Raw genomic sequence first — 23,468 nt, forward strand, 5'->3', positions numbered from 1 at the left:
CACCAATAAAAATTTGTTGATTTCAGCTGATCTATATCAGCTAGTGTTTTTATTGGTGTAGGAGCCCTACCTGTGCTGACGTCAATAGAGTGCACTATGGCTTTGTTTACGGAGGTAGTGGTGTAGTAGCCGATCGCTTCAGTTTTCAGTAAACAAAACTTCAGTTTTCAGCAAACACTATTTAGAACAAAGATATTTTTTACAGAAATAAGCCTTATCTCACTCGCTCTCACGATTGGCAAATCAATTCTTCCCCTTCCAAATGAGAATCTTCTTAACGTATATCTCATTACAGTTAGGCCAACTACACATTCCATCTTACACTATTTACAACTTAGAACGTTAAGAAGATAATTTTTTAGAGAAAAATTAATAATATATTAGTGTAGTAGAATAATGATACAATATAATGTAAAGAATAATGATACACTATTCTTTTACTAATAGAATAATAGTGTAATAACATCTTACATTATTTACAACTAAGATCTTAGAACTTACAACTCAGAACGTTAAGGCTGTGCAAAGGCTAAAGTTAAACTTTCTACTAGTGATATTTTTCAAAGTTTTTCGATTTTTATACTATCAAGCTATCAAAATTAAAAAGTTTTCTCAGGAAAACATTTTTTTTCGATCATTACTTTTTAAGATAAGAGTGCCTAAAGTTTAAATTTTTGTGCCAGAACATTTCAAGCTCGGTGAAAGATAAAACCATGAGATTTTTTGGATAGTTTCTTCATGGTATTGTTGATCTAATAAAACAAAAATTTTCTGAAAATATACATTTTTGAGAAAGTTATTCAATTTACCAAAATGACCGAAAATAAATCAAACTGAAAGTTATTTTTGGTCATTTTTAGTAAATTGAATAACTTTCTCAGAAAATTATATTTTCAGAAAATTCTTGTTTTATTAGATCAACAATATGATGTGATATTACTACAATGATATTTTCAGAAAATTCTTGTTCTATTAGATCAACAATACCATGAAGAATCTATCCTTAAAATCTCAGGGTTTTATCTTTCACCGAACTTGAATTGTTCTGGCACAAACGTTTACATTTTAGGCGCTCATATCTCAAAAAGTAATGATGAAAAAAAATGTTTTCCTGAGAAAACTTTTAAATTTTGATAGCTTGATACTATACAAATCGAATAACTTTGAAAAATATCACCAGTAGAAAGTTTATTTTTAGCCTTTGCACAGCCTTAAGAAGATCATTTTTTGGAGAAATGTTAAGGTATTATCTCACTTGCACTCACGGTTGGTAAATCAACTCTTCCTCTTCCGAATGAGGATGGACTTTTCATCTTACACTATTTACAACTTAGAATGTTAAGATCACTTTTTTGAGAAATAATAACCTTATCTCACTCGCTCTCACAGTTAGCATCTCAACTCTTCCTCTTCCAAATGCAGACCAGGTTGTTATTGGTGACCGCCACTATACAGGTGCCGTCATAGTTTATGGTGACCTTATCGACGACAATGTCGTAGACGTCCAGATTCAGTTTGCGTTTCTTTTCGGTGCTGGAGTCGGACAGAATCGGCCAGGGAAAGATGGCCGACGGCTCGACTGCAATCGGCTTCAGTTGTCGGTGCGAAGTGTCCAGGTTGAGGATGTCGTACAACCATAGAGCACCCATGTCATCGCCACAGCATAGCAAGCCACAATCTATAATATAATAAAGGGAAGTAAGTAATTATACACGTACGGGATAGGAAATTCACGAATGACGCACCATCACGTCTCAACTACTCAACTGATTAACTTGAAATTTTGCATATAGATTTAAAATTTATCGAGGATGGTTATAGGCATATTTTCAATTCTTGAAGATTTAATTTTCTTCAAGTTTTCAATTCGCCATTGAAACATAATTTTATACCTTTAGTTTATTTAGATAAATTGAAATCTACCCAATCTGAGATTCTCCCCCTGTCGTGGTCGACGACGGCATTTACAAAGCTTCAATAAGCAGAAAACCCAGCTTCAGTAAGTGAATTTCTATGTTTTCTTTTTCTTCATTCATCAATTGAACTGTTGTCAGACAAACTAAAATGTCCGACAAAGCATCATTCAGCATCAAATTAGTTCAATTTGGGGACAAATAGAGAATATATTTTTGTATTCACTAAAAATAATGTAGTATGTAGTAGTATTGTATTATAGTATGTATGTAGTAGTATGTTAGCAGACAAGACAACAGTAAACGAGATGCCATAAAATAGTATAGGCCTATTTCGCACCTTGAGCAGAAAATGATATTTTTCCGGTTCGAAATCGGTTTTCAACTAGACTAGAAAAGATTGATAAAAGATAGACTAGGACTAGAAAAGATTGAGAGCCGGAAAAACATTTTTGCCCGTGGTGCGAACGCTATTTTTCGCCACACAAAAATAAACTATATATATATATATATAAGAATAGCTGTTTACTAAGCACTTCCGAAAGCAGAAGTGGAAGGTGATAGCTCTAGCAAATCTGAGGTAATCTGAATATCAGGAAATTGTCCAAGTATTTTTATTTTTTATTCTGATTTGTCTAAATAACCTAAAAGATTATGTTCAATTATGTGGGAGGTTGAGTTTATAGTTTTTTATTCTTTCAAATGACAATAAGATGATATTATTATAAAATGTTTTAATTATTGAATAATGAACACAAATAATGAAAAGTTTTTTGATCAGCTGTTTTTTGATCACCTTTCTTAGTTCCATGTTAGCGGCTGGAAAGGGACTCTTTCCGGCCTAGGCCGGAAAGAAACCTGTTCTGACGTCAGACGAGAGTCGTCTGCAAACAATGTCTTTCAGATCTACGTAGGGACTGGAAAACAGCTGCTTACTGTGCAGTGTGGCGAAAAAGCTAATAAATTTGTATTATCTGATACAAATAAATTTGTATCAGTCACGATCCGATTTCTTGCCAAACTTGAGGGCCAACATTCAATGTTGAATTCGACGTCGGTCCGTGAATGGGGTTATTGTTTTTGGGTGTCTAGCCGGAAGAGTTGGATCATCAACTGGAGGTCCAACAATTCCGACTTCCCTCGTTCAGCAGTCTGGTCAGAGTCAAGTTGGAACGTGAGTAGGAGATGTTGGACTAACTCCAACTCTAACAGAGCATGAGTGGTGCAAGATCCGACTACAGTGAGGTCCACGTTATAATGGCAGTGGAGAAAGATAGGAGAAAAACGTTGCCGATCCGCTGTCTTGTCAATGCCTTCTATAGACGGTAGCTATACAGGTTTATTGAACTAATATAACTGTTCATTCTCGTTTAAAATAATCAGTTGTATTTTATTAAGCAATAAATTATATTTTTTATCAATTTCATAATGAATTTACATAATTAAGATGAAATATCTTGTTAATTAATTATAAATTCAACATTGTTAAAGGACGATCTGGCAACAGAGCCAAGCGAGAAAGAGATAGCGCTATCCGCTTCGTTGAATGAAAGACAAGGATAGCAATACGATTGCTAATCAAACATTGCCATTATAACGTGGACCTCACTATAGTGTCATACTACCGGTGCAACAATGTTGGACCACCAGCCAGATAGTGAATGGCCCACTTAATGAAACAGACGAGGTATTTTGTGGAAATCAAATTTTACAACGATCTTGACTGTATTATAGAGAAAAGATAGCATAAAAATATATCCCATGGTATGGGTAGTTTATGATCCAAATATTCATCCGATTTTTTGTTAACTCGAAGCCGATTACTGTCGACTGTTGTCTATCATTATTGTTTTGGCCGGGTGAGAGTCTAACAACGGCACAGTATAAGAGACTACCCGCGTCACTTGGCTTCACGAAAAAGAACTACTAGTGCCCGGTTTAACCAACCTTGATAATATATAGCCTAGCCCTGGTCAGTTAGACCGTTGTCAAAATTTGGCCACTTGTTGAAACATACAACTGTTCCACCAACCTCGGGATTGATCAAAACTCCATCGGTCAAATCTGAAAATGGTCAACTCTTGTAGCTGTACTTTTCTGAAGTTAGCTAACATGTTAGCTGGCTTGCTATAGGCTACATCTGTTTCTGATATTTTTGCTCAAGTAATTCTGTACTTTAAAAGTAAAGAAAATCTTTAATTCAACTCTGTTATTTATTTATATCTCTTGAGCATCACGCTGACACGAGGAATATTTTCAAGAAGTTCTATATAAATTATTTCTTCCTCCATTTTCTATACTATAAAAAATTACCAATTAAAAGAGTCTGAGAACTAACCTAATAAATAACTTACTACAACGAAATTCAATCGCACTAGAAACTTTGAAATTTTACACTACGACAAAAACATAACCTACAAACAAGCAAGGAGCTTATCGAACCAGTCTTTTGACCGCGTTCAAATAATTTGATCGCCCGTTCGGCGGCAGTCAAACTTGACCATCTGTTTGACCGTGGATGAACGTAACTGGCGTTGGTGGAACGAGTTATATTGCTCATTTGACCATCGGATAGACTTTAATCATGTTCAAATCCCTTGACCACGGTTGGTGAAACCAGGCATAGGACCATCAGCTTGAGATAACATTGAAATTTGCAACATAAACCATGAGATACCTTGAGATAGATATCTTCTTATGTTAATAAAAACAATATAAAAATCTAAATTAGTTTTTTGAAATTTGCAACATAAACCATGAGATACTATGAGATATCTTCGTATGTTAATAAAAACAATATAAAAATCTAAATTAGTTTTTTCAATCTAAATTGAAGTTAGTTCAACTTGAAAATGACCTAAGTTAGGGTCGAAACTAGTTGTTGAACTATTTTAAAGTTTTTAAAAATAAAGGGTACTTCAAGATTTTTATATTGTTTTTATTAAAAGTAGCCCATGTGAGTGAAGTCTCTTATGTTATTTTTTCTCTAAGATTGTATCCTGTTTAGGGTAGAGCTATGACTTACGCGACTGCAGCCCGATGTACATGAAATAGTTGTCGGTGTCGCTCCAGTGCAGCAGATGCGTGGGTGCAACGGTGCAGTTGCACTTGAGTGCAGTGGGCAGGTGCCAGATGTAGATGGCCGGGTGCAGGGCGCACTTGGATGCCACCAGACCGTTGCCGATGATTTCAACCGAGTCCACCAGAGCGCTCTCCACGTCGGGTAGTATCGGCATGCTGAACTTCAACAGTTTTGGACTGGAACATTAAATTAATTGTTATAAATAAACGAAAAAATTCAATATACAATAATATGAAAATTGAAATTGAAATGAAATTTATTTCCATAAAACATTACAAATGTAATGTTGTCATAGTAAAGTAGTATTTTCAATTTGGGTAGGATTCCCGATCACACCCACCTTGGAATCACATTTTTATGAGATACTAAACCGTTCACATACTTTTTTTCTCTTTTCTGATTTGAATAGTATTAATTAATAATGTGAATATCTTTGTGATATGATTTGAGATATCTATATGCGGCTCCATTCATTTTTTCTTGAAATTCTGTATCGAAATCATGTATATCATGACCAACTCCCCATTTAAAAAAATAAAGTTGCATTCAACATGGCGGATCAAAGATGGCGGACCATACTTTCAAAGTCATAGTAAAGTAGTTTCAATTTGAGTAAGATCCCCAATCACACCCACCGTCAAATTACCTTTGTGTATGAGATATTAAGACGATCTCGGACTTTTCACCCCATCCTGTATATTTGACATAAAATTGATCATTATGAAATGAAATGGAATAGATTTTATTCAACCAAAAGATTGTACAGAAACATAAAAATCAACAAGATCATTATTAACAATAATCAACAATCAATATTAGGGTGATACTCTCAGAACAGGTTAGTTCATAATTTGGATAACAAGGTAAACCTAAATTTATTTTAGGTGGATTCCAAAGCATTGTTCAATAGAAAGTTCTATTAGGTTGTAATTCTTCTTACAGATTGATTTAGTCAGAAAAATGAATGCCGATACTATTCAAATTAGAAATTATTATTTATTTATTCTTATTTTTTGTTGTTTAAGAAATGTATTGTGGTTTGAACTAACATTAACGTTCATAAGTGTACCAGATTTGACAAGAAGTGAGCCAATCATTTTCAATGATTAATCAAAAATTTTGAACAAAAACGTTTAAAAATTGTATTTCTGAATATGCATTAAATTTGTACTTTTTGTTCAATTTAAGGAGAAAAGGGGTTTTACCTGTTACTTCCATTAAAAATTGCAATCAATGGGATGAATAAATACTGAGGCATCTTACCTGTGATTTTCATCAGTGATCTCGAATCCCATGAGGCCATCATTGCAGCCAGCAAGCAGAATCTGAGTGGTTGTGCAGAAAGCAAAACTGAATATTTCACTTTCTGTTGACAATTCGTAGAGCACCTCCATAGAGCAGGCATCTTCAAACGGCGGACTACCACTCACTGTAATCTTACACACTCGCACCACACCGTTAGTATCGCCAACTAAAAAACAAGCAAAAAAAATAGTTCAAATTCATGAGTAGAAAAAGTCACGTGGAATTTTTACTTTCCTTGCCCTATCACAATAGGTAAGGAAAGTATTGCTTTCCAAAAAAATTAAGGTACTCTAATTTCAAGTTTTCTATACGTTTCAAGGTCCCCTGAGTCCAAAAACATGATTTTTGGATGTTGGTCTGTATGTGTGTGTATGTATGTGTGTGTGTGTATGTCTGTGAACACCATAACTCCATTCCAAATCAACCGATTGACTTGAGATTTCAAACTTAAGGTCCTTATACCATGAGGATCCGACAATAAGAAATTCAATACAATTCAAATCAAGATGGCGGATAATGACTAAAAAACCATGTTTTTCACGGTTTTCTCGAAAACGGCTCTAACGATTTTCTTCAAATTTATACCATGGGTAGTAAGTACCATTGTCATAAGTCCTATCAACTGACATGAGTCTCATTTCTGGGGAAATTGCAGGAGCTCCGTAATATTCTTGAGAAAAATGGCGGATGATTACTAAAAAACCATGTTTTTCACGATTTTCTCAAAAATGACTTGACCGATTTTTTTCAAATTTATACTCTGTATAGTTATATATACCCTGTAGTTATTTATCAGCTCTATCAACTGGCATGAGTCTCCTTTCTGGGAAACTAATGGGGGTCCACCCCATCCTTGAGAAATGGACTTTGTAGCCTCCTTCTCGTGCATGAGGTAGGTAGGTAGAGCAGTTCATAAAAAGAACACAAGAAATAGTCGAGATATTTCATCTGTAGAAAAGCTGTTTTGACGACAGCTGTTTTAAAAAAAATCATCGAATTTCACTATTTACACATAGGAAAAAGTACTCTGAAAACAATTATATATACACATATACAGTAGTCTGATCGTAGTTTCAAATATGTTGCCGCCAATCGTTATTATGTTATTCCCCTAAATTATTCTCGTTTAAGAATGGGGCTTAAAGTTCAGTTTACTGCCTAAAAAGCAGTCGTTAGGTCATGTCAGATGCCCCGAAATTGATCAGCTGCGACCTGAAAACTCTGACACCAGGCTTGAGCCAGCCAGGTCACACGATATTATTATTACAGTTCAATGAGCAAGGAAAGTTGTGTGAGTGTACCACACCAGATTTTTGAACTTGGTTATTCAACATTTGAAATGTACACGGTAACATAATTATTTTGTTGCCATAGAGTTAGTATTCGACTGTAGGAGCACAGCCCCCTAGATGATACTGTATCATATCTGGTTGATACTGTATCATGTCTGGTGATAGCATAGAGAAACTATAGCATAAGAAGATATCCAATTTATAGTATCGGGTGTTGATGTTCCTAATTTCACTTTTAACACAAGTCGATAGTCCTATAGCGAGGTCCACGTTATAATGGCAGTGGATTAAGATAGGAGAAAAACGTTGCCGATCCTCTGTCTTGTCAATGCCTTCTATAGATGGTAGCTGATACAGGTTTATTAATGTAAAATTGACGGTTCATTCTCGTTTAAAAAAACCAATTATATTTTATTAAACAGGGAATTATTTTTTTCAATAATTACACAATGAATTTTCAAAATTAAAATGAAATATTTTGTTAAATAATTATTAATTCTACATTGTTAAAAGACGATCTGGCAAAAGAGCAAAGTGAGAAAGAGATAGCGCTATCCACTTTGTTGAATGATAGACAAGGATAGCAATACCATTGCAAATCAAACACTGCCTTTATAACGTGGACCTCACCATAGTAGTTATTTTTCGTGAGGTATGTGAGTGGCGCTGATAGTCTCTCATATTGTGCCGTTCTCACACTTTTACCCAGACAAAACAGTAATAATAGACAGTTGTCGACAGTAATCGGCTTGAGTTTGAAAAATCGGCTTGAAATTTGGAACATAAACGACCTATACCATATATTTTTATGCTATGATTTCCCTAAGGTTTAATTCAACAAATCTATCAAGAAATGCACCCAGCATAACAGTGATTGTATGATAATATTGCCCGTTTTGAACTATTTTCAACGACACTACAGTCTAATTTTTGAATATCAGTTATTAAAACTATAGGCTAGTTTGTATAAAATAAGTTGAGACTTGGCCCTCCATCCGAAGAAATTACAGGGTTGCCAAATCGTGTAAAATTGCAACTTTCTCAAATTTCCAATTCAACGTCAGAATTGGATGTAGAATATTATCCCCGATATCCTAGTTGACCGAGCGAAGTGAGGTCTAAGATTCAAGTCGACGGTTTGGCATTTCTCTTAATCTTTAAATGGTTAAATGTTTGAATGTTTAAATGTTTATACGTTGCGCATTTACGGCGAAACGCGGTACCTAATAGATTTTCATGAAATTTGACAGATATGTTCCTTTTTAAATTGCGCGTCAACGTATATACAAGGTTTTTGGAAATTTTTGCATTTCAAGGATAATATGAAAGGAAAAGGGAGCCTCCTTCATACGTCAATATTAGAGTAAAAATCAGACTATAGAATAATTATTCATCATGAATCAGCTGTCGAGTTGATTATAAATTGCATGCCATGACGCATGCGATTCAATATCTCAATGTAACTTGGTAAAAAATCAGCAGCTGTGTAGACTATAAATTGCATGCCTCATTGAATGCTATTTTTATGCACTATTAAAAAATAGGATGCAAAGAGCTCATAACAGCTTGTCTGGGCGCCTAGATGTTTTCTGGTTTTCTCGCGCTAAATTCTCGAAAGCGTTATATGATAATTAAATCTTGTGTAAGCATGATCTGATCAAATAAATAGTTGGTGTATCAGGGTGGATGTGCTTATGGTTTGGGACGTCGTTCAGCTATAAATTTTATTTATTCTATTGATAAAATTTTTGTTAATTATTTGTTATTATATTCTCTAATTTTTTTTAAATTTTGAATTCCCAATTTGTTTTTATTTTTACTTTTCTCATAAGTATTTGAAATCTTTGTATTTTTCATGTTTGAATTAGGTGGTATTTTTGTTGTTTGTATTATTTATTATTGCATAAGTTCGTATTATTTTTCTTTTTTCATTTGTATCTGTACAATTTTTATTGTTAAGGAAACATTTTTGGGGAAACCCGTTGTCTCCACTGTGAATAAATAAATAAATAAACTATTGATTGCGTGCAATAACGCATGCAATTAATAACTGAAATAACATAGTATTGTCTCTCGAACTTTCTCTGCTTTGAACTTGGGCTATCCTGATGCCAGTATGTCTTGAAGGAGATTAGCTTTTGATATTAGCATTTTTGATACACCAACCCCAACAGCTATTAGCCGTTTTCACACCGATATCTCGCCGACACGACATACCGACAGGATTTACTCTGATGGACAGTATAAGAGGAGGCTGCGGTTTATAACTGCGCGAGGTCTACTGTTCATAGAGCTACTAGTTAAAACTAGTTTAAATAACTGATATTCAAAAATTAGACTGTAGTGTCGTTGAGAGTAGTTCAAAACGGATGATTACTTGCAGTTGGTCATGGATAGTGAAATAGATGAGGATAATATTGTGTTTACTGACCAATGACAGTGTAGGGATCATGCGGCAGGAATATGAGTGCCTGAATGGGCTTGATGCGGCGAGGCGTATCGAAGTGGTGCGTGAGGAAGCAGGAGGCGAGGGTGGGGGGTGCTGGCAGAATGAGATGGACTGTGTTTCTCACTCCCGCCGTGGCTATCACGTTCACTGTCCCACCTCTACCAGGCAGAGGCCAGCTGGCCCAGCACAGAGTGTACAACATCTCCCTGTCCAAACACAAATATCATTACTGTTTTAACGAATATTCAACGAAAATACAAATTAAATTAGCACTTAAAAAATGTAATAAGCATTTGAATATTTCAATATCTCAGAAATTCCTATTTCTACAAATATATCAATTAAATGTATTATCACAGAGTGATCCGTGGTCTAGTTCAGATTATTCATATTCATATTTATTCACTTGTCTTGAATAATAATACATACTATTATTATAATAGAGAAAATATATCCCATAAGAAGATATCCCATGGTATATAGGTCGTTTATGTCTACACCTTTTCCAACTGTATTTGAGAAAGTATCAATTGTAATTGAGAATAGTCATTTGTATTTGAGAAAACGTCAGATGTAAATGAGAATAGTCAATTGAATTTGAGAAGTCATCACTTGTAATTGAGAATATTGAATGAAAAAGACTGAGAAATTGTCAAAAAACCACTGATTTATTGATAATTAGGAAGACCGGTTTCGGTTATTACACCATTGTCAATCTCTGATTATAATCAGAGATTGACAATGATGTAATAACCGAAACCGGTCTTTCTAATTATCAATAAATCAGTGGTTTTTTGACAATTTCTCAGTCTTTTTCATTCAATATGAATAATTACCACAATATCAACTTCTCAACTACACAAAAAGTAATTGAGAATAGTTCATTTTATTTGAGAAAGTATCATTTCAATTTGAGAACATACTATTTGAAATCGAGAAGTTGTCAGTTGTAATTGGGAAATGAATATTAAAAACCAGTAGGCCTACTTAAATTCAAATTCAAATTCAAATTCTCTTATTGCTGTAACATTTTTTCAAAATGCATAGCAAAGTCAAAACGATGAGTTAAAACAGTCATAAGATCACAGATTATGTATCACATATTATCTAACAGTTCATTTTTATTGTATGGACATTTTTCAACAAGGAAAGTTTTTATTCTATTCTTAAAACATTTAGTCTCTAGACATTTAATGTTATCAGGTAAATTATTAAACAGTCTGATGCCATACTCAATAAAACTATTTAGTGTGTATGAATAATTACATTGATTCACTCTGAGAGCAGACGCATTCCTAGTAAAATGATTATGAACAGTATTATTCAAAGGAATAAATGCCCGATTCTTCTTTATATACATTAAACTCTCAAAAGCATAGATAGCAGAGACAGTTAATATTTTCATTTGTTGGAATAGATGTTTACAATATGTTCGACCATGGACATGAGCAATCACTCTTATTGCACGCTTCTGCAAAACAAACAGTCTCTTAACGCTAGTGTCATTCCCCCAGGCAACAATACCATAAGACAAATGGCTATGAACATAAGCATAATAGACAGTAATTAGTACAACTGGGTTAACAAAGAATTTCAAACGGTTCAATAAAAATAAACCTTTAAATACTCTCTTAAATAATAAGTTTACATGAGTCTCCCACTTAAGATTATTCTGCAATGTGATGCCCAAAAATTTTGTATTGTCTAATAATTCTCATTATCATAATAATAAATTAATAAATAAATAATTCTCATTAATCATTTGTTAACAGCAACAGAAACATCTTATCGATACTCTCTATCGTTCAATCGCTCTGAATGGGAGCTATCAATGTTAGAAAAGAAAAATTCATTATCACAACTTAGCGCAGCATATAATTATTCTAAACGACAGCAAAACTTCTTAAATCATCACCCAATAAATACATTTAGTATCAAAATATATAGAACTGAAGATCTCTTGAAGTTAAACTAAAAAATAAATATTATCTGAATACTAGCCTAATTCAACAGTACATGGGTTACATGCTGGATCTTGTATTTGTTATTTTCGATATCATTTTCTCATTGGAGAGTTAGGCTAGATTGTACACTTTCGAGTTGAATGCAAAAGCCGAACCATGTTAAATATGTACCTGATTTAAGTAAGCTTGAAGATTCAAGTTTTGAATCGACAAAGCTTCAATTTGAGAAAACTTGAAGAAGCGTTTACAATGGTCAAGTGGATTCAAGTTTCTGACGGTTCTTGAATCAAGAAAACTTTGTGAGCCTCGCCTTAAAAATCGCAAAATTAGTACTTAATGGCACCCATCAAACGCTCAAGTAAGCAGATACAAGTAATGAGTACCATAGCTATTAAATGGATGTTGATTTTAATAGTTTCCTGTTTTTTATGAAACATCGTTTTAATTTTTAATATGTGGAATGTTTGATTGTTCAGTTGCAAATTTGTTGTTTAGGCCTAATGGCAAATAAAGTATTCTTAATGTGTGAATGGATCAATATTTCCAACCCTAGACGGTACGTTAGATTTGAGAACTCAACAAAGAATTTGAAGAATGATCAAGTCATTTCTACAGATCTAAAATATAGCCTCAGATCAATGCAAGTCAATCAATTGTAAAAAATCCAACAAATTCAACTATGAATAAGAAATACATAAAATGAAAAATATCAACATATTTGTAAAAAAAAAACAACAACTAAAACAAAAGCATGTAGGCTAATGAAACCTATCAACAAATCTGACATTTCATTGAAGTCACCTCAAGGTGGGCGAGGTGATTTCATTTTACCTTCCGGCAGTCGCGCAGTTGTAAAAAGTACAACAGTGTCAGTTTTTTTCTGCACAAAACTATTGAATGGGGTGGTGTCAGTGAATGAGTCACCTATGCATTCCAAAACTTTCTTCCCATCACTCCACTGAGTTGCAGTATTAACCAAGAAATGGTTCAGTCTTTAGGTGCCATTTAGTCGCGACAGTGCATAAGTCTCACTGTGCATAAGATAGGGGAAGACTGTATACGGGGACTGTAAACAAACCAGTATTCAACCACGTATACAAAGCAGTATCGCCCGAGCAATGGTTCAGTCTTTAGGTGCCATTTAGTCGTGACAGTGCATTAGTATAATAGGGAAAGACTGTAAACGGGGACTATAACACAGGGACCAATAGACTGTAAACGGGGACCAATAACACAGAATTGATGGCATTGCTTGGTGTACCTTATTGGGCTACTAAATGGTAATCATCCAAATATTTATAGGCGTAAAATAATCCAATGAGATGGGAATAGCAATTATACAATTAATTGATATATTTTGGAAAATTGAATGTTGTAAAAATTACAACACGCGACTGCTCATGTGATTGAGTAGGGCGCGACTACCGGAAGGTTAAATTTTTGTACAACAGACTTGATACGATTAAAAGGGTACGCGACTAGGTGCCACCCCGACTACTTCTCCCCTTTTAAAACCGGGTTTTAGGGGACAAATAAACCAAAAGTGCTTAGAAAATTCAATTCTACATCATAACCAGTAATAAAAATTGTTTGATCCCTCCTCCCTACGCCTCGGGGGTGTAAGTTGAGCTAACTCTGTAGGTGACAAGTAGTCAGGGTGACAACTTGACGCCAGCGTGCAAGGTGTCATGTAGACGTGAGCCATCCCCGTCTACTTGTCTCCTTTCTAAGGAGGTGACAACTAGTCGGGGGGACACCCTGACGCGAGGGTGCGAGGTGTCAAGTAGTCGTTTACGGCCATGACTAGTTGGCACCTTTGGTCCAGTAGGTGTCAAGTAGTAGGGGGGACAACTTGACGGCAATGGTATATTTTTACGAGGGTACAAGTAGTCGCCTATGGCCAAAATGACCAGGTGTCAAGTAGTCGGAGTGACAACTAGACGGCTATCCGATTAAAATGATCTGTGTTGAGTTATGAACTCACCTGAGATCCTTAGGTATGTACTTGGCAACAACCTTGCCAGTTGTAACATCTATGAGACAAACACTGTTCCCTCCACAGGTAGCTACTATGTTGGTCGTTTTCTCTGGGTTTTCAGGATCGGGCTCAAACTGGCACATCCAAACCTAAACATAAAACCAAATTTATCATTTCTAGATCGCTCAAGAATTACAAAATATGGAAGATTTATACAGGCCAGAAATACAGTATTTATCATTGATGAATTACGGAGTAATCCAGTAATGTCTAATTTGACAAAATTAAGTTTTGTTCAAACTGAATTCTACATTAAAGAGTACTTATTACTTGATTTGCTATAAATTGGAAGTCCATTACTAAAGCTACGTTTAAACTATGCAGCTGGAGAGCTTTATAAAATTTGAGCTACATATAGCTCTATAAGTAGAACTAACGCTAATTTTTTCCATAGCTACATATAGCTCTGCTACAAGTCAATTTTTGTTTATAGCAGAGCTGGATGTAGCTGCTCTATCCTTGAAGAAAGGCTGCCGCAGCTGTTTACTACTGTTTGCAGCTGTTTAGTGCCTGTTGGGTTTAAATCCAGATATAGTAGGCCTACTCATTTGTTGTCAGAGTGCTAGTAGGTTACTGCGCATTGCGAGCATTTATTTTTGATTAATATTATTGTGCAATGATAGAGAGTGAATTTGACTGGAATATAGACAAAATTATCCAATATCTTCTTTTTCTTCTCTGTGCTGGCATTTTGATACCATTACTTGTAGCAGAGCTACATAGTTTGGAATAAACCAGTATTCACTGCTCAGTAGCTCAGTTCCCAGCCAGATGCCGAAGAAGAAGGTAGTTCTTGCAGCAGCCGCTGCTACTGTGATATTTTTAGCACAGAGAAGAGGAAGAAGATATTGGATAATTTTGTCTCTATTCCAGTCAAATTCACTCTCCATTACTGCACAATAATATATATAAAATCAAATACCCTTTGATTTAAATATAAAGAAATAAAAATCTCGGTACCCTTTTTTGAAATATTTCACCACAAATTTATAAAATAAAATTTATTTTCATTTTTGAGATTTTTATTTCTTTATATTTATATTACAAGTAGCCCTAAACAGAAAAGAGACCCTTTGATTTTTATAAATCAAAAAAGAAATGTTTGCAATTTGCAGTAACCTACTAGCACTCTGACAACAAATGATTACAGTATATCTGGTGTAAATCCGGCAGGCACTGAACAGCTGCGGCAGCCTTCCTTCAAGGACAGTGTAGCTACATCTAGCTCTGCTATAAACAAAAATTGACATGTAGCTAAGCTACATATAACTCAGGTTCTCTTTGATGTTTACCGAAAATTTTGAATAGCTCATTTTCTGCTATATAGCTGAGAAAATAGGCTAAAAACTGTTATATAGCCGGGCTAGATAGCAGATCTCCAGTGTCACTTTTTGAACTTATAGCATAACTATATAGCTACATAGTGTAAACCTAGCTCAAGTTTCATTCACTCAATTTTTAAAATATTTTATTCATTCAATAAAACTCAGTTTGATAAAATAACAAAACTTATCGAATTGAGTAGTGTTCTTAAATAAAATAACAGAGATATATATCTCAAGATATTTGGAAGATTTCTCCAGTACATTGGCATTTGTGGGATTTTTAATACTTGGCACAGTAAATTTGAGAGAGTATTGATAAATGGTGTAAGTCAAGACTGTGAGTTCCCATACTTGTCATCAAATTATCTTAACAACCTCACAAAAGATAACTAAAAATGAAGTTACCGGTAACGCAGTTAACAGTTTCTTAAACATATAATTTTTTGATAGTAGCACTCATGGAATTTTCATGTAGCTTTTACCCTGTTGTCATGTAATGAAAAACCTCTGCATTCTAGGCTTTATTGATCAGTAATGAATTCATAACAGATTCAAAATTAGAATAAATAGTTCAACATCTGATAACAGAAACATAAGAAGAAAACACTAGTCATATGATGATTCAATATCATCACATTCTTCCCGTCTTTAGGAATTCAATGAATAGTCTTTCAAATAAGAAGGCATTTTGCGCTCTCTATAAGATCTTCGCAGGGTGCCATCAGGAGGCTCTTCTTCATCACTGAGGGGGAATCCTGTATTTGTTTCATCTTGATTTTCATGATAATATTCTTGATTGTTCTCAGGCTCTGCGTGATCACTAAGGCTTGATCCTGCATTTGTATCATCTTGATTTGTCTCTTCTCCTCGAGGGGCAAGGTTTTTCAATGATACAGTTGTCTCTCTTCCATCACTAAGCCGTACCTTGGCATATTTTATTTATTTATTCATATGCAATAATACATATGCAATAATAATATTGTGGGTTGATTTGAAGAATATCCACCTCCTCGAACAATGGATCGAATTTACTTCTTCGTATAGGTACTTTCATTAGGACTTTGTTTGAAGGGGCAAGCCAGGTTGGAAGTGCTATACCATTAGATGATTGTCTATAGTGTCGGAACATCCTATCATGTGGCGTCTCATTAGTAGCCGTGCACAATAGGGATCGAATAGAATGTAGAGAATCTGGGAGCACAGATTCCCAATCAGATACATCCAAATTTCTATGCTTCAATGTAAGAGACACTGTGCGCCAAATTGTACCATTTTCTCGTTCGATTTGGCCATTTCCTGGTGCGTTATAAGGTGATGACATGGAAGTGGCTACTCCTCGATTATGAAGGAATTCCTGCAGCTCTCTGGATTTGAAAGAGGTTCCATTGTCAGTATGTACATAAGAAGGTAAACCAAATGTGGTAAACAAGTTCACAAGGCACTGAATTACAGTTGATGAATTCATATTCGGACAAGGGTATGCAAACGGAAACCTAGAGTACTCATCAATTATTGTCAACAAATATTTGTTTTTAGTTTTTGATGGAAGAGGACCCTTGAAGTCCACGCTTAATCTTTCAAATGGATGTGTCGCCTTTATGAGAGTAGATTTCAATTTCTTGAAAAATTGAGGTTTTATGGCATTACATGTTTGACATGAAGAAGTCATTTTTCTGACATCCTCAACTGAATAGGGTAAATTATGAGTTCTTACCCAATGAATCATTCTGGTCACTCCAGGGTGACACAAGTCACAGTGTAGGGAGTGTAATTTATCGGTTTGAGTTGCATTACACACTCTGGAAAGTGCATCTGCTACTTGGTTGTCCTTTCCTGGTCTGTAAATTATTTCGTAATTGTAGCATGACATCTCCAATCGCCATCGTTGTATTTTTTCATTTTTTATTTTATTTTGATGAGTCATATCAAACATGAATGATACAGAGCGCTGGTCAGTGATAATTTTGAAGAATCTTCCAAGTAAGAAATGTCTCCACTTTTTAAGAGCACACACAATAGCAAAAGCCTCTTTTTCAATGGATGAATGTTTACGCTCACTATCATTCAGCTTCTGAGAAAAGAATGCTACTGGACGTCCACACTGTGATAGGACAGCTGAAATTGAAAAATCAGATGCATCTGTTTCAACCACAAAAGGTTCAAAGTCGTCAATTGTACTAACTACTGCCTTAGAAATCTCAGTTTTGAGTTGATTGAAGTCAGCTATAGCTTCAGAAGTCAAAGGAAAGGTCTTTGCTGTAAGAAGCCGTTTAGCTTTATCTGAATAATTGGATATCCATTTGGAATAGTGTGCAAACATTCCAATTGTTCGCTCAAGAGCCTTTCTATTATCTGGGGGTGGAAGATTGAGCAATGGTTTCAGACGTTCAGGGTCAGGAGAAATTGTCCCATTTTCAATTTTATAGCCAAGCAAGCTTATTGAAGTAAGTGAATATTTGCTTTTTTCTGTATTGATTGTAAAATTATATTTTTGTACTGCATCTAAGAATTTTTTGAGATTCAAATCATGTTCCTTCTGATTCTTACCACATATTGTCACATCATCCAGGTATGCATACGTTTTTTCAAGTTTTTCATTATTAATAACATTATCAATGACTCGCTGAAAAGTGGGTACACCATCTGTCAGACCAAAAGCAAGCCTTCGAAATTGATACAAACGGCCACATGCCTCAAATGCAGTGAAAGGTCGATCTTTTTCTCGTAGGGGTACCTGGTGGTAAGCGCTTTTCAAGTCAATAGTGGTGAATACAGAGTTTTTTGAGACCTTAGAAACAATATCTTCAAGACTAGGGAGGGGATATGCGTCAAGATGTGTGTATCGGTTAATAGTTTGAGAATAGTCTATTACCATTCGCTTTTTGTGATTTTCGTTCTTCACTACAAATGCTTGAGCTCTCCAGGGAGACCTGCTTTCTTCAATAATTCCATCAGCTAGCAGTTTCTCAATTTCTTTCTCCATGAAACTAGTGTCTTCAAGAGAATGCTTTCGGGATTTAGTAATTATAGGTTTAATGTCTTTAGTTAAAAACTCAAAAAGTGGTGGAGGTTCTATCTTTGCTGGAGCCAGATAATTGATAGTCAATGGGGGTTTAGTTCCTCCAAATGAAACTCTAAGTTCAGAGTGTTGATTAAGTAAGTCATGTCCTACAATAACATTAGCACACAAATCAGGCAATACACTGAATTTTGTTTTGGGGTAATGTTGACCTGAAAATTCTAAATGAGCTACACAATAAAAGGAAATGTTCTTTCTTAGTGATGTTGAAGCCATGGACACTGCACCAGTTGTAGGGTACATTTCAAGTCCACATTTTTTAGCAAAACAGTGTGAAATAAATGTCTCAGAGCTTCCTGTATCTATCAAAGCAGAAGTAGGAATGTTGTTTACCTGAGCTTGTACTGTAGCATTTTCAAGAACAGTAGAGGCTGCAATAAGCGCCGAAGATGAAGAAGTTTTAGTAGATTTGCAGACATTTTTCCAATGACCTATTTTCTGGCATTTTTCGCATGAGTCATTTAGTGCAGGGCACTGCTGACGTGTTTTATGTCGCTGACGACCACAAAAATAACATTTTTGAAAACTTGAGCTTCCAGTTTTTACAGCTGACAAATTTGTTTCTTTACATGAATTTTCTGAAGAATTATTTGAAGTGGCATTAAGAGTTATTTCAGAAGAGTAAGAAGCTGATTGATTTCTGGCAGATTCCAAGGCACGTGCTTTTTCAATAGCTTCATCAAGAGTTAGCTTGTCAAACTCCAAAAGTCTCAGTCTTATCTGATGAGAGCTGAGGCCCCGGATAAATGAATCACGAATGTATGTTTTCCTATGAGTTTCAGAATCAACATCTGCAAACCCACAATTCTTACTCAGTTGTTGTAAAGCTTGGTTATATTGGTCAATTGTCTCATTTGAAGAATATCCACCTCCTCGACCAATGGATCGAATTTACTTCTTCGTATAGGTACTTTCATTAGGACTTTGTTTGAAGGGGCAAGCCAGGTTGGAAGTGCTATACCATTAGATGATTGTCTATAGTGTCGGAACATCCTATCATGTGGCGTCTCATTAGTAGCCGTGCACAATAGGGATCGAATAGAATGTAGAGAATCTGGGAGCACAGATTCCCAATCAGATACATCCAAATTTCTATGCTTCAATGTAAGAGACACTGTGCGCCAAATTGTACCATTTTCTCGTTCGATTTGGCCATTTCCTGGTGCGTTATAAGGTGATGACATGGAAGTGGCTACTCCTCGATTATGAAGGAATTCCTGCAGCTCTCTGGATTTGAAAGAGGTTCCATTGTCAGTATGTACATAAGAAGGTAAACCAAATGTGGTAAACAAGTTCACAAGGCACTGAATTACAGTTGATGAATTCATATTCGGACAAGGGTATGCAAACGGAAACCTAGAGTACTCATCAATTATTGTCAACAAATATTTGTTTTTAGTTTTTGATGGAAGAGGACCCTTGAAGTCCACGCTTAATCTTTCAAATGGATGTGTCGCCTTTATGAGAGTAGATTTCAATTTCTTGAAAAATTGAGGTTTTATGGCATTACATGTTTGACATGAAGAAGTCATTTTTCTGACATCCTCAACTGAATAGGGTAAATTATGAGTTCTTACCCAATGAATCATTCTGGTCACTCCAGGGTGACACAAGTCACAGTGTAGGGAGTGTAATTTATCGGTTTGAGTTGCATTACACACTCTGGAAAGTGCATCTGCTACTTGGTTGTCCTTTCCTGGTCTGTAAATTATTTCGTAATTGTAGCATGACATCTCCAATCGCCATCGTTGTATTTTTTCATTTTTTATTTTATTTTGATGAGTCATATCAAACATGAATGATACAGAGCGCTGGTCAGTGATAATTTTGAAGAATCTTCCAAGTAAGAAATGTCTCCACTTTTTAAGAGCACACACAATAGCAAAAGCCTCTTTTTCAATGGATGAATGTTTACGCTCACTATCATTCAGCTTCTGAGAAAAGAATGCTACTGGACGTCCACACTGTGATAGGACAGCTGAAATTGAAAAATCAGATGCATCTGTTTCAACCACAAAAGGTTCAAAGTCGTCAATTGTACTAACTACTGCCTTAGAAATCTCAGTTTTGAGTTGATTGAAGTCAGCTATAGCTTCAGAAGTCAAAGGAAAGGTCTTTGCTGTAAGAAGCCGTTTAGCTTTATCTGAATAATTGGATATCCATTTGGAATAGTGTGCAAACATTCCAATTGTTCGCTCAAGAGCCTTTCTATTATCTGGGGGTGGAAGATTGAGCAATGGTTTCAGACGTTCAGGGTCAGGAGAAATTGTCCCATTTTCAATTTTATAGCCAAGCAAGCTTATTGAAGTAAGTGAATATTTGCTTTTTTCTGTATTGATTGTAAAATTATATTTTTGTACTGCATCTAAGAATTTTTTGAGATTCAAATCATGTTCCTTCTGATTCTTACCACATATTGTCACATCATCCAGGTATGCATACGTTTTTTCAAGTTTTTCATTATTAATAACATTATCAATGACTCGCTGAAAAGTGGGTACACCATCTGTCAGACCAAAAGCAAGCCTTCGAAATTGATACAAACGGCCACATGCCTCAAATGCAGTGAAAGGTCGATCTTTTTCTCGTAGGGGTACCTGGTGGTAAGCGCTTTTCAAGTCAATAGTGGTGAATACAGAGTTTTTTGAGACCTTAGAAACAATATCTTCAAGACTAGGGAGGGGATATGCGTCAAGATGTGTGTATCGGTTAATAGTTTGAGAATAGTCTATTACCATTCGCTTTTTGTGATTTTCGTTCTTCACTACAAATGCTTGAGCTCTCCAGGAGACCTGCTTTCTTCAATAATTCCATCAGCTAGCAGTTTCTCAATTTCTTTCTCCATGAAACTAGTGTCTTCAAGAGAATGCTTTCGGGATTTAGTAATTATAGGTTTAATGTCTTTAGTTAAAAACTCAAAAAGTGGTGGAGGTTCTATCTTTGCTGGAGCCAGATAATTGATAGTCAATGGGGGTTTAGTTCCTCCAAATGAAACTCTAAGTTCAGAGTGTTGATTAAGTAAGTCATGTCCTACAATAACATTAGCACACAAATCAGGCAATACACTGAATTTTGTTTTGGGGTAATGTTGACCTGAAAATTCTAAATGAGCTACACAATAAAAGGAAATGTTCTTTCTTAGTGATGTTGAAGCCATGGACACTGCACCAGTTGTAGGGTACATTTCAAGTCCACATTTTTTAGCAAAACAGTGTGAAATAAATGTCTCAGAGCTTCCTGTATCTATCAAAGCAGAAGTAGGAATGTTGTTTACCTGAGCTTGTACTGTAGCATTTTCAAGAACAGTAGAGGCTGCAATAAGCGCCGAAGATGAAGAAGTTTTAGTAGATTTGCAGACATTTTTCCAATGACCTATTTTCTGGCATTTTTCGCATGAGTCATTTAGTGCAGGGCACTGCTGACGTGTTTTATGTCGCTGACGACCACAAAAATAACATTTTTGAAAACTTGAGCTTCCAGTTTTTACAGCTGACAAATTTGTTTCTTTACATGAATTTTCTGAAGAATTATTTGAAGTGGCATTAAGAGTTATTTCAGAAGAGTAAGAAGCTGATTGATTTCTGGCAGATTCCAAGGCACGTGCTTTTTCAATAGCTTCATCAAGAGTTAGCTTGTCAAACTCCAAAAGTCTCAGTCTTATCTGATGAGAGCTGAGGCCCCGGATAAATGAATCACGAATGTATGTTTTCCTATGAGTTTCAGAATCAACATCTGCAAACCCACAATTCTTACTCAGTTGTTGTAAAGCTTGGTTATATTGGTCAATTGTCTCATCTGAAGACTGTTTTCTAGTTGCCAATTTATGTCTAGCGAATATTTCATTTATTGGTTTTACATATGCAGATTTTAGTGCGTCAATAGCCGAAGTATATGAATTTTTGTCGGCAATTGTTTGATAAACAGAATGAGATAGAAAGTTGGTAAGCAACCGCAACTTACTTTCATCATCGATGTCTTCTTCGTCAAAAGATGCGATGAAATTCTCAAAAGTCTTTAGCCAGAAGTTCCATTCTTGTAGAGCTGTTGGAGAATTCGGATCACCATCAAACTTGTCTGGTTTCAAAAATTTGTCCATCGTAACGCGAATTTTCAGTTTTCGTTTCCAGAAAAGATTTGAAGATTATACATTTGTTGTTGAATAGAAATTGTGAAATAGAGAATAGAAATTGATTGACTCGTATTTGATAAGATGAATTGATTTGATGATTTTGGATTACTGATCAATAAATTGTAATGAAAAACCTCTGCATTCTAGGCTTTATTGATCAGTAATGAATTCATAACAGATTCAAAATTAGAATAAATAGTTCAACATCTGATAACAGAAACATAAGAAGAAAACACTAGTCATATGATGATTCAATATCATCACATGTCAATACTTGCAGTGCCTGTAGCAGAAGTCTTTGAGGTGATTCACAGCATTTAATTTGGATTTTCGTTCAATAACAATAATTATTAGTTTCTGAAAAATACATTTCAAAAGTTTAAAAAAATAATTAAGCACAAATTCAACGTTCTTATTACAAACTAACAAATCCAAGTAAACAAGTTGGTCCTCGTGCTCAAGATGAGATTTACAAATTAATACCTCGGGAGATCATTAATAATTGTAATTTGGATTACTCACTTGTGTTTGAACATCTGCATTATCGTTCTTTTTTGAATGACATCTTAAAAAATAAGCCGGCTCAAAATTATGATCAATGGAAGTCATTGCTAACAACGATTCACTGGATTCACTGTTTCTGTTGATGATAGTAAAAAAGTAACCAGAGTTTAAAACTATTCAAAATTTTTTGTCGAGAAGTTAATAAGAGGAATCATAAATAAATGTAACTGGTGACTGCCTTGAGAGTTATAAAAGTTAAAAATTACTGAATTCAACTGTTTCAGAATAATTTTAATCACTTTAAAAGCAGCAAAGCATTAGGTAAAATTACCGCGAAACGCCAATGATAATTGAGGTTAGAGAAAATGAAAGCAGCTGTTATGTGGAA

General features: G+C 35.1%; 1 protein-coding gene across 1 annotated transcript; it reads right to left on the reverse strand.

Annotated features, from left to right (window-relative positions):
- Positions 1 to 901: 901 nt before the first annotated feature.
- On the reverse strand, positions 902 to 23,439 carry LOC111055707 (leucine-rich repeat and WD repeat-containing protein 1). The gene is made up of 6 exons (XM_039440115.1): positions 23,099 to 23,439; positions 13,990 to 14,132; positions 10,024 to 10,247; positions 6,259 to 6,466; positions 4,939 to 5,171; positions 902 to 1,678 (listed from the first exon to the last, which is right to left on the reverse strand). The coding sequence occupies exons 1-6, from the start codon at positions 23,183 to 23,185 to the stop codon at positions 1,398 to 1,400; spliced, it is 1,176 nt and encodes a 391-aa protein (XP_039296049.1). The 5' UTR covers positions 23,186 to 23,439; the 3' UTR covers positions 902 to 1,397.
- Positions 23,440 to 23,468: the final 29 nt, after the last annotated feature.

The sequence above is a fragment of the Nilaparvata lugens genome, chromosome 13 (genome assembly GCF_014356525.2).
Source record: "Nilaparvata lugens isolate BPH chromosome 13, ASM1435652v1, whole genome shotgun sequence".
Classification (NCBI taxonomy): Eukaryota; Metazoa; Arthropoda; class Insecta; order Hemiptera; family Delphacidae; genus Nilaparvata; species Nilaparvata lugens.

Coding starts and splice junctions, on each gene's coding strand:
- LOC111055707 (XM_039440115.1), bottom strand. CDS start 23,185: ATGACTTCCATTGATCATAATTTTGAGCCGGCTTATTTTTTAAGATGT. Junction 6,467..10,023: donor TGATCCCTACACTGTCATTG/GTCAGTAAACAC, acceptor CTTGTTTTTTAG/TTGGCGATACTAACGGTGTG. Junction 1,679..4,938: donor GTACATCGGGCTGCAGTCGC/GTAAGTCATAGC, acceptor ATTATATTATAG/ATTGTGGCTTGCTATGCTGT.